At 48.3% G+C, this 11,839-nt stretch overlaps 1 protein-coding gene across 1 annotated transcript in view; it reads left to right on the top strand.

Moving 5' to 3' along the window:
- The first annotated feature begins 550 nt into the window (after nucleotides 1-550).
- Nucleotides 551-11,839, top strand: part of CFAP65 (cilia and flagella associated protein 65) — a 31,961-nt gene continuing 20,672 nt past the window's right edge. Inside the window, exons 1-12 of the mRNA XM_068195573.1 lie at nucleotides 551-576; nucleotides 1,108-1,176; nucleotides 1,458-1,612; nucleotides 2,295-2,397; nucleotides 3,836-4,002; nucleotides 5,093-5,292; nucleotides 5,964-6,109; nucleotides 7,235-7,457; nucleotides 7,768-8,033; nucleotides 9,243-9,443; nucleotides 9,867-10,229; nucleotides 10,962-11,099. Of these exons, the coding sequence (XP_068051674.1) occupies nucleotides 1,108-1,176; nucleotides 1,458-1,612; nucleotides 2,295-2,397; nucleotides 3,836-4,002; nucleotides 5,093-5,292; nucleotides 5,964-6,109; nucleotides 7,235-7,457; nucleotides 7,768-8,033; nucleotides 9,243-9,443; nucleotides 9,867-10,229; nucleotides 10,962-11,099 (2,031 nt within the window). The 5' untranslated portion in view covers nucleotides 551-576. The remainder of the gene's footprint in view (nucleotides 577-1,107; nucleotides 1,177-1,457; nucleotides 1,613-2,294; nucleotides 2,398-3,835; nucleotides 4,003-5,092; nucleotides 5,293-5,963; nucleotides 6,110-7,234; nucleotides 7,458-7,767; nucleotides 8,034-9,242; nucleotides 9,444-9,866; nucleotides 10,230-10,961; nucleotides 11,100-11,839) is intronic.

The raw sequence follows: 11,839 nt of genomic DNA, 5'->3' as shown, positions 1-11,839 counted from the left end.
CCATTAAGGTGTCGCTCCATTCCTGTGAGAGCACTCTCCAGCCTGCTGCAGCCTGTGACCCCTTGCCACCCTGCAATCCCCGCACTATCCTCACTCATCCATCCGATGCACCCACGGACTTCACGGCCCCTCTTTGCTGGCTCAGCTTTATGCTGCCGCCCGCCCCGCACTCATCCTCAACACCCCTCGCCCTACGCCCTCTCCTGCACCCCTGCATCCCTCCCTCTTCCTCCCGCCCTCCTCCATCTCCTTGCCCCTGAACGTCCCATCTGCCCTTGATCTCTGTCTCCTCCCTGCACCCCTGAGAACTCCTCACCGCCTCCCTCAGCCCTCCACGCTCTCCTGGCCGCCGCCTGCCCGCGGCCTCTCCCTGCCCCGCTCCCGTTCCATCTCCCCCTCCCTGCGCGTCCCTCCGCCGCCCCCTGGCGGCCGCCGCTGCCCGCGCCAATTGACCCGAGGCGGCCGCCGTCGTCGCTGCGGGAGCCGCTGCAACCGCGTCCGGTCTCCACGGCAACGCGGGCCGGCCCGCACGGCGCTGAGCGGTCGGCACCGGCACCGAGGTGCCCCGGGCTCCCGGTGCTTCAGGGGGCCGGGCTGGGGTCGAGGGAGCCGGCCAGGCCCAAGGGTGATGGTGACTCGGGGCCCGGGCTTTTGCTCCGCTCCGGGGCCAAGCAGGGTCATGATGCAGCGGGCCGTGCCCCAGGGAGCTGGGCAGGCGCTCGCTGCAGGGAACAGGGTCCTGCCACACTCACCCATACGGGGCTCGAGCGGGCCAGGCCAGGCTACAGAGCACAGCTTTGCTGTACTGTGCTCTGTGGGCCCATAGTGGGCAGGGCTGTGCTCTCCCGCGCCGAGGAGAGCCCTTCCACAGGCTGTGGGCTGTGAGTCGTGACCCGCAGGTCAGCGGGACAGCCGTGCTCTCTGGAGAGGGCTGCCCTCAGCTGCGAGCTGGGGACGCAGCGGGGGCTGCTCCCTGCAGGGAGGGGCTCAGCGCCGCCAGGAGCCTGAGCAGGGCCGTCGGGTCGCTGGGAGTGCCCGGCTTTGGCAGCAAAGGCTTTGTGGGTGCAGGGGCAGCACGTGTGAGGACTTTTTCCCCTTGTTTCTCAGATGCTTGCTCAGGTGCATGACGAGCCCGAAAACTCTGACTCTTTTCGGAAGAGTGGCTATGATAGGAAGGTGAGCGGAGGAGCAAAGAGTGCTGCTGACTTGGGATTGTCTGGTAGGCAGGGAGAGGAGAGAAACAAAAAATCGTCCTTCATCACACGTTTTAGTATCTGCTGTTTGGGCTGTGGCCAGGAGGTGTCCTCTCTGAACCCCGGGGAGGCTTTTGGAAACTCCTGGAGTTTTGCCGCGGGGTGGCTCCTCTCATCCGTGTCTAGAGTCAGAAACCCTTAGTGTAGAGAAAGGGCTGTTTGAGTGATTTCTCTTCCCTTCCTCCCGAACTGCTACTCCCTAAGGTGTCTGCAAGAGAGCCAAAGAAGAAGAAAGTCATATTCTGGGGCATTGAGGTGCCCGAAACACTCAGTTGGCATGGCTGGGAACTTGGAAAAGAGATGATCAAACACCTGACCTTGAAAAATGTTCATGGGAAAGCCCAGAAGCTGAGTTACAGGTGCGTGGGAAGTTTGTTTGTCCTTTGTACTCCTCAAGCTCTCTCTGCATCTTCACTCCTCCTGCTGTATCAGTCACATCATCACTTTTTCTCAGATTCACCTCCCCTCTCTCCCCTTGAGTGCTGTGCTGGAGAAAATGCGTGCACCCTTATGTTGCAGGACCGAAACCTGCTAATTCAGAAACACAGGCCTTGTTCCTGGCAGAAGTCTGTTAAATTAAATGCCTTGTTTTAAATTCTGTTTTGCTGATACTTCTGTCTGTGAGGCATTTCCAGTCTAGTGAGATTTTAATTGTGGATGTATGCCAGCCAGTCACTAGTGTGACCTACAACCACTGCTCCCGGAGTCCCTCTGGGTGCTGAGCCATTCCAGCAGTCCCTGTGACCCTCCCTGCTCTGAAACTCAAATGTGTCTGCCCTATGTGTTTTGCTCATACTGCATGTCCTGAAAACATAAAATATTGTTCAAGGAAGGGGTAGGTACTTTAGGCTGGGAATAAGTTTTCAGGACATGTGGGTTCTATCCCTCTCTACTGTTTTGCTGCCAAAGTACCCTTGGGGTCCAGTGTGTAAAGTGCTTCTAAATTGTGGGGTCAGGAGGTGTTGGTTATTTATTCTCTTTTCTGCTAACTTAAGTTGCCCACCCTCAGACAAAATCTCTTGTTTTGATTTTGTTGTCCAGGGCTCCTTCCACGCCATTCTTCTTCACAGTTTTCCCGCAGCCGATTACTCTGAACCCTGGTATGTCTGTAACTCTGCCCATCGTTTTCCGGCCCAGTGAAAAGGTAAAGCAGCAACATCACAACTACTCTCAGTGCTCAGGCTGCCTGCCGGGGGAGAGCAGTGGGCCTCTGCCTCTCTTGTCCTTTCTGATTTGTTTTCACTTGAATGCATGAGTCCTTGGGGAAATTCTAGCATAGAAGGAGTGGGCAAAATGGCCTTCCTGATCTCTCCACATCTTCGTTACCTGAGGGAGCCCTCATCCCTGACTTCTCTGCAGAGTTTGCCAGTAGTTATGAGAGGAATCCTCACAAAAAGTATTATTCCCAGTTTTTCATGTACTACTTCTGCCTTTCAACTCAGTAAGATATAATGCTTAAACTGTCCACACCTGCTTTGATCCCAAGGAAACACATCTGGGTGGTTTTAGTGCAGAAACTTGGGTTGAGGGGCTCACTTTCTGCCTTCCTACAGGAGATTCCAAAGCCTCTACATTCAAGGACTACCAGTTTTCTAAAGGGATATGTCAGGGGCCTCCCTTCTTTTGGATGGAGGGTGTTTCTGTAAGCGTTATTTTAAACAGCAATGATTCTTTTTATCCATACCCTTTTCTTATTTTTCAGGTTGTTAGTAGTGTCTGTCTTGGCTCTGAGTGTTGATCTCTGGCTCTTGTTGATAGCTGTATGTCTTTGATGTGTACCTCTGTCCTAGCCTTAGAGCATGGTCATTGGACAGATTCCCAGTACCCTGCTCTCTTAGTATCAATTTCTGATGACTGTTCAGTGTTCCCTTTATGAAATAAGCTGCTGGCTTTGTTCCATTTTCAGTGAATAGTTTGTCTGCAGCACAGACAAATTGCTAAAGCAGGAGTCTGCCTTTCTTAGAGAGAGCAAGGACTGTGTGTGCTGCAGTGCCCGAGGTCTCTCTTTACCTTTATAAGTGTTACTCAGGAGAGGTGACAAATGGGAAGCATAGAAAACACATATCTTTAAATTCCTTCTATCTTGGCTTGTTAGCAGATGTCCTGAGGCTATTTGTACACAGTGCTGTCGATGCTGCATCTTTAAGTTGTGTGTTATCTGCTTAGATCTCTAGCTGACAAAGCATTTAATCAATGACTGATACTTCTGTGTGCTCATGGAGCTCAAAGAAAAGCTGTACATGCTTCAGTTCAGCTGAACTGGGACCTTGAAAATACTGAAAGAAATCCATCTGCATTGAAACAAACCAGGTGAAACTACTGTGGCCTTCAACTGCTCTCCCTGATGTGTTTTTGTGTTCCCTGGCAGAGAAGTATGCCTGAGTTTCTTCCACACTGCCTGTCTTTTCTGAGTGATTCATATGCTCTCTGTCCTGCGCAGAGGCCTCCACTGGTGCCTCTGTTGCCAACATTTTTTCCCCAACACTTGTAGTGGTGAAGGTGACAGGTATTCATGGGTGGAGCTGCAGCATCTGCAAGGTGGAATCCATCTAATTGCTGTCTGCCTTTGCTTTTCTGTGCAGAGGGATTATGAAGACAACATCTTCTTTATGAAGGCTGAGGGTGAGTTCTCTGTTACCCTGCATGCAATGCTTCCACGCTTCTGTCTGTCCATCCCGGCTGCTGTCCAGTTGCCTGTCTGTGCTATCCACAGTGCTACAGAGGTGGCGTTTCCTGTGTGCAACGTTGGGTGAGTGAGAGGTGGCTAAGCAGACACTCTTTCTGTTTTGTCAGGTATTTTGCCACTTTCTTGGAATGTCCAGTGAATGCAGCTCATTCCAGTGGTTATTAGTTCTGTTGGCTGCCTTAACGGCAGGCAAAACTCTGCCTTCCCTAAGGTCTTGGCAGGAAAGGCAGCAGAATGGTAGTACAGGTCACTGTGGGCACATCTTGGCATCTCACATCTGTTTGTTGCCAGCATATGCTGAGAACTATTCACGCACAGGAACTAGATGGGGACAAGCACAGTGTCCCACTGAGGACATCCCACATTCACTGGAGCGGCCTGGGCTTCCGTTTAGCCAAAGGCAACCTGCCCAGCATGAACAGGGAGAGATGAGCTACCAGCTGGAAACATTTTAGTCATTTAAGTGCAAGGGTGCTCCCAGTTACCAAGGTTTGTCCTATTTTAATGAGGAAGGACAGTACTGTAGAAAGGAATGCAGTGAAGTTCCCAGACAAGGAGGAGGTGTACTTCCGACCATTTCAAGTGTTTCAGTCTCCACTTGGAGAAATAATTTGCTACAATGGATAGGCCCACTGTGTTGGAGGATAAGGATGGTAAGCAGCACACAGCTTAGGTCAATAAAATAGAAAAAGCTGATGGCATATCATGTTGTTTGCAGAAATCAAACAAGCAAAGGGGGTTCTGGAAAATTGATTAAGGTGTTAGGGAAATGGCTCAATCCCCTTTTCTCACTTGAGCATATAACAGAGGAAAAAACAGTCATTTAAATTAAGTAGCTGCAAATTTAGATACAGGAAAAGCAAATATTTAATTGTGGAACTGATTTACTTGCTATCACCTTATGGTCATTAAGAAAGTTCTTAGCTGTAATAACTAAGATTCATTAAAGTGTGAACAGTGCCTTTGCAGAGACTAGAGACAAATTTCTTCACAGCATCACGTATTTGTCCAGCTGCATTTGGGATTCTTCCATTCAGCACTGGTTGCTTCACATCCCAGCTGAATATCCTAACTGGAAAGGCCCACCCTATGCATGATTGCACAGGCAGCAAATGATCTATGGATCTGCTTAAAATATATCTCCATTTCCTAGTGATCTCGTTAGCATCTTTGCCTGGGAGACATCAAGTCCTTTCTCCTTGGATCCTACGTGTGGCACACTGAACCCAGGTGCTGAGTGCATGGTCAAGGTGGTCTTCAAGCCCAAGGTGGCTGGGGTGTATTATGCAGCAGCAACATGCTGGTTTGGAGGTGAAGTGAAACAAAAGAGGACAATCAAGCTAAAAGCCCTGGGTGAGTCTTTCTTGCATTTAACACTCAAAGAAATGTGTGTTACCCCTAACTCCGGAATAGCATTCCACAGGGATACATGGAGGGCCTGCACTCTGAGGCTCTGCTACACTTGGCTCAACCCAATGATAAGCAAGTGAAGCCCATAGTTTGAAAGTGGCCTGTGGAATTCTCTAATGTACTTTTGCCAATTTGGAAGTGTTATCTGAAGAGACAGAGGGTCCAATATGCCCTGTGGCATGCTTTCACCAAACCAGCATTTCCAAGGCCTGTTCAAGTTGACAGAGGGGAAGAAATAAGAGGAATTCACTGGAAAAAGCCTCCACAAACTCCTGGCTTTGTCACTGACTTTTGTCAGTGTCTCCTGACTGTCTCTGCTAGACAGAGAAGCAGAGGGAAATTTCTAAAGCTTTCTGGATGCAAGCTAAAATAAGCAACAATTTCGTTAGCAAGTCCATGCCTGAAGTGACTTGTATGGCCACTGACAAACAAAAAATGTGATTATGAAGGGCTAGAAGGGAGTTTATTTGGTTCAAATCAGGGCCAACTTTGAAGGCAGATCCAACTTCAGAGTTATCTGAGGTTCTTCAGACCTTGTCCAGTTGAGTGTTGAATATTCAAGAGTAGAGGTTCCACCTGTCTTTCCTAATACAGTATACTATTCTCTTTAACAGCCAAATACCCCTGCCTGTGTGTGAGCGTGACAGGAAAGAAGTCTGAAGGTGTACAGCCTGGAAAGTTTCAGGATGCCCTGTGTTTTGGATCAGTAGCAGTGGGGACAACTGTGGAGAAGTCTGTGGAAATCTTCAACATGTCTGTGGTATGGGGAGAGGGAGATTGACTTCGTGTGAGAAGCCGGCAAGCTGACACATTTCTCTGGGATTATTGGTCTTGTGTATCTCCCTTAATGCTGTGAAAATAACCTAATTGTGAATGTGAATGAAGCAGAGGTGATGAGCCTTCCTCTACCAACCATGCCATTCACCCTTGCCTTCCAGCTACAGTTCTAGCAACTTAGCCATTTGCAGCGTGGTATTGCAGTTTCCCCCTGCTTCCCTTCTGTGCTTGGTCCACTTCACCATGTCCTTTGCATCCTGCAGCTCTCCTGCCCACCCTGGACAACTCCATCAATCCTGTGTGGCAGTTGTGTCAGTCTCAAATAGGTGTGTGCGTGTGTGTGTGTGTGCGTGTGTGTGTGCGTGTGTGTCCCAGGCAATTGATGGATCTTCCACTGCCCTCTGTGGAATGCAGCCCAGTGAATTGTTCAAAAAGTCAAATGGATTTGAGCACCTTGTTACCTGTGCCAGCTCAGCCCATCCCAGGCTCTTAAGTGATGGATGTACTCAGAGACTGCTGACATGGATGATAGCAGTGCTGACTCCTCCACAGGCCCTGCAGCTTGGGAGTGGAAAAGGCATACTAATTTTTGTACTATTATTATCCACACTGCAGTGGTGCTCAGCATTGCCAGGCAAGGATCAGGACAGTTTTTTAAGGGTCTTGAGTATGGTGTCAGAGCACCAGCTTTGTTTTTTTTTGGGAAAAGAAGACCCATAAACAAGGTGGAACTATGGATAGAGGGAAATAATTTACCTGCCTGGATGTTGCCCTGGTCACAGCAGTCATTTACACTATTTTGGCCCCTAGGGACACCTTGAGCCATCTTTCCACCTACCAGGAGGGGCACTCCAACCCCAGAGATCCCCGGGAGTTTTGCTGCAGCTTGCTGATTTCTGAGCATGTTGAAGGAGCTTGTTGCCACCCATTCTCCATCAGAACAAGATGGCAGAGGTTTGCTGCACAGTGGTTCTGTGGTGGCCTTGGTGTTCTTGGTGGTGTTTAGAACTGCTGAAAACTACAGTTCTTATCTGATTAGTGCCCTTCATTCAGAGTCATCCTGGCTCATGTTGGCTCCTTTATTAACCTGTTTCTTTTCTACTTGTAGGTTGATGCACCATGTAGAATAGAACGAGCAAAAGACCTTCTGCTTCGTGATTATGTTTTCTCCTGTGATGTGTCCCATGATGTTGTTCCTGCCAAAGGGAAGCTGGTCTTATGCATACGGTTTCAGCCCCAAGTAGTAGGAGAGCACAGTACTGACTATTTCACTATCACATCTGCTGCATGTCACTTGGAGACTGTTCTGAAAGTGGTTGGCTCATGTAAAGGTACCAAAGCCTTTCCTGTTTCTCCCTGTCAGCTTCTTACCACTGGAGGGAATAGGTTAGTGCTTGAGGAAGGACTAGGAGCTGTCATAGCCTGCAGTCACAGACTGAACCCCTGCTGGGATCTGGCTGTCCCTGATGTACCCTTTGGGATTTATACTTGCTTGACTGTTTTAAGTGAATGTCCAGCTGTTTGCTAGGACTAGTGGGTTTGCTGAAGAGTTGAATCTGTTTGGGAATATCAGTTAAGTGCAGCAGTGACATGTTGGAATAAACAGCTGTGACAGGTCCAGGATCTTGCATGTTGTGCCAGGTCCTTCTGTGTCCCTGCACCAGCATTCTGTGGACTTTGAGTGGATCAATCTTGGAGAAAGTTTGATGCGGACACTGCAAATCAGCAACACATCAGATGTCCCGGCCTATTACCAATTTGATATTGATTGCAAAGGGAGCGTCTTCTCCTTGGATCGCCCCTGCGGAGTCTTGGAGGGCGCAACAACGCTAACACTGAAGGTGATCTTTCGACCTGCTCACCCGATGAATTATCACCGCAGAGTCGTGTGCCTTGTCCACCACCAGGTATGGGAGACGAAGGGTGGTTTCATTGCTGTGATACTTTAGAGGCATCTTCCAGTGTAATCCAACAGGATTGGCCTGTCTCACTTAGTAGTCCCTGCAAATCTCTTCCCACTGCATTTTCATTGATAGCTATAATAGACTTGTTAAGATTGGAAAAGACTTCTAAGATCATTGAGTCTAGCCATTAACCCAGCACTGCCAAGTCCACCACTAACCATGTCCCCAAGTGCTACATCTGCATGTCTTTTAAATACCTCCAGGGATGATGATTCAACTACATCCCTGGGCAACCTGGGGTGACAACCATTTTGGTGAACAAATTTTTCCCATTATCCAATTTAACCACTGCCCAAGCACAACGTGAGGTCATTTTCTCTTGTCCTATCACTTCTTACCTGGAAGAAGAGACCAGCCCCCACATAGCTACACCCTTCTTTCAGGTAGTTGTAGAGAGCAATAAAATTTCCCGTGAGCCTTTTTTTTCTAGGATAAGCACCCCCAACTCCCTCTGCCATTCCTCATAAGGCTTGTGCTCCAGACCCCTCACCAGCTTCATTGCCCTTCTCTGGACACACTCCAGCTCCTCAATGTTTTTCTTGTACTGTGGGGTGCAAAACTGAACATAGTAGTCAAGACACAGTCTCACAATTGCTGAGTACAGGGGGACAATGACTGCCCTGGTCCTGCTTGCCACACTATTTTTGATACAAGCCAGGATGCCCTTGACCTTCTTGGCCACCCAGGCACACGCTGGCTCATGTTCAGCTGTTGTCAGCCATCACCCACAGGTGCTTTTCTGATGAGCAGCTTTCCAACCACTCTGCCCAAGCTTGTAATGCTGCCTGGGGTTATTGTGACCCAAGTGCAGTCCCTAGACTCTTGTTAAGCAGAATCCCCATGGTGCAGGTTCCTATCAGCAATAGGATGTGGACAGTCAGTAATGCCTGTGGATAGGGTGAGGTGCATCCTCTGTGGCTTTTGTCCATTTAGGTCTCTCTCCTAACTCAGTGCATAGCTGTGCACTGAGTGCCTTCAATTTTCACTCCAGTTTCAGGAAAGTTTTTGTCTCACATTGAGACATAAAGTAAATGGCAGCCTAAAACTGCAGATGCTAAGCATGGTTTTGGAAGTGAGATACTGGTATGGTGAAACTCTCAAAGCAATCACAGGACAGTTTATTTCTTATTACCCTGAATTGTGTTTTCCCAGGAACCCCTATATGTGGACTTTTTTGGTACCTGCCATTCAGACACAGCTAAGCCAACCACCCTTCAAAAAAGACACCTCTCCTGGTACCGAACCAACATGGTGAGGGGATTCACCTTCTACCCCCCTGATATCCTGAGTGAAATGCTGAAGAATGGGAAGTTGCAGATGGATGAAAAGGGAGCCTTCATGCTGCCCCCTGAGGTATGAGCTACCCTCCCTGTAATCTGAGACACTTTCAGCTCTTCTCTATATATGCTGGGAATCCGTTGTACCGAAGACAGATCTATAAGGGCTTGCAAGTGCCAGACTGATTTCTTTAGTATTTATGCTGTTGATGTTCCCAGTACACACCAACACTATCTTTGTCAGCTGGCTTTTACCCTATCTTAGCCACAAAGCTGTTTTCTGGCTTTAACTCAATCATGCGGTCATTTTTTGCTTCCTCTTTAGTTTCAGGTTGAGGCTTTCAAACAGAAGCCTCCTTGAAGCCTAGACTTTGAGCTGTTCTAGGAACTCTTGCTGAAGTGCATTTTGCATGCCCTCTTGCTCATGAAGGCAGTCAGCACCTGGTGTCTCCCACAGTCACACTTTCCCTACTCACACTGAGATATTTCCATCCTGTAGATTTCTGAGGACCAGCCACCCAAGGAATACTTGGAACCCAGTGCCATGGCTGAATATTTCTATGATGGTGTAAGCAGTGACCTGGCCTTGTTTCCTGCTCATGTCAGTGTCAGCCCCAGGGAGTATGATTTTGGATGCTGCATGCCACCACACAAGGCAGAATCTCTTTCTCTTTGTGTGACCAACCACACCAAAGGAAATGTCATTGTTGCCTGGACTCCAAGCCATGGAAGTGCCTTCCAAGTGCACCCTGAAATCTGTGACATCCCACCGCTGAAGTCTTCAACCTTCTATGTCTTTTGCAGGCCCACTCAGGTCAACAGTCTTTATGCAGCAGAGCTGGAAGGTTTTGCTATTTATAAGGTTAGTAGGAATTACTAAGACCAGAGATGACCTAGCAAGCAACTTTTTGCAGAAAAAAGTATTTTAGGGGAGTTAAAATTCAGTTTAAACCCTTAATTTTGAATTTGAAAAACTAGCACCTCTATTAAGTCTTTTGGCCACTGCTTTGATACTCTGTTGGGTTAAAGTCTCTTTCACCTGTGTCCTGGCAGAGAAATGACAGAACAAGTCACATCTCATGCTCATGCACAGGTACACTTGCTCTTACCCCTAGGAAACATGAAGCATGGTACACCTCACTGAAGGAGGAATTACTATGAATTATTACACTATTAGTGTAGATGTGAGCCTGCACAAGAATGGTTGTTGTGGCCTGGGTGATGGGCAAGAGCTTGGTCTTTGTGTCTGGCCCTCCACAAGTAAAGCTGCTGAGGGCACTGTCTCTCCCCAGTGACGTGGGATTCACGTTACGTGAGTCTGCAGTTACAAGAGATTTAGCACCCAAAAATGTCCTGGTAAGTGAAACTTAGCATTTGCCAGTCTCTCTCTCTTTGTTTCTCATCTGGCTCTGGTCAGTCCTTCTTCCCTGAAAATGTCAATTCCTTAGCTCCAGGGATGTCATTGAACAAGCACCTGCTTGAAGGTAGTATGTGCACTCGGTCTCTTCCAGCTCAGATTAATCTGTGATTCTGTGAAGGCACCTTGCCACACTCCCTTCCTGCACAAACTGTGTTGTTCCTCGTGTGTCTGCAGGTGATGAGACACTACACCAACATTGAGAATGATGCCACCATCTGTCCGTCGTGGTGCCTGACTGTGAGGCTGAGAGCACACACATATGAAGCAAAACGGGAGCACATCATTCCACAGTACATCCTGGATGTCCCCAAAGTGTGTAACTGATTGACCTTTGGATCTTTGCAGAGACACTCAGTGTTTGCCTCTGAATTCTTTGTCTCCCCTTGCACTGAGATGTGTCTTTGGTGGTTTCTGAGGTGTGGAGGCTCCTGCTGAGGTACAAAAGTAGTATGCTGTTTCTCCTGCATTAGCTTCCCAGCTTCCACCATCCATGTCAGCTGCACTGACCATCTCATTAGCTCTGAGCGAAAAGCTGTTGGGATCACCTTCCTTTATGTTTAGGTAGATACAGGTACTAACAAAGGTTCAGGAGCCTCAAAAACTGCATGCACTTGGGCAAACAGAATCCTCACTTATGAAAGAGAAGTGGTTGTAAGATAGAGGGGAAGGTTCTCTCTCTCTTCCTGCTGTTTCTGTGGCACAGTAAAGTATTTTTCTGATGAGGTAAAGTGAAATCGGATCCTAAAACATAAGAATAGTCTTGAGAACCTATTATGAAATCTCCTCAGCTAATCTAGGCCATGCAGCCTTTATTTGATGTGCCCGAAGTGGAGCAAATTCTAGTCTGCTGGAATTCTTCATCCAGGATGTCATTATCCATGCAGAAATTGCAGGCACCAGCAAGCAGCTCGCTTACTGGATGGACATAAAGCATGGCACGATAGAACATATGTTCACCAGTCCCATGAGCCCATGAGGGCCACTGTGGGAAGGGAAAAGACCATCATTTGTGTACCCTTGGGTGGTTTAATTTCTTTCCTTGAAAAGAAGCA

The sequence above is a fragment of the Anomalospiza imberbis genome, chromosome 7, assembly GCF_031753505.1.
Source record: "Anomalospiza imberbis isolate Cuckoo-Finch-1a 21T00152 chromosome 7, ASM3175350v1, whole genome shotgun sequence".
In the NCBI taxonomy this organism is placed as follows: domain Eukaryota; kingdom Metazoa; phylum Chordata; class Aves; order Passeriformes; family Viduidae; genus Anomalospiza; species Anomalospiza imberbis.
Note: the sequence above shows the minus strand (reverse complement) of the source record. Positions and strands in the feature narration are given on the sequence as shown.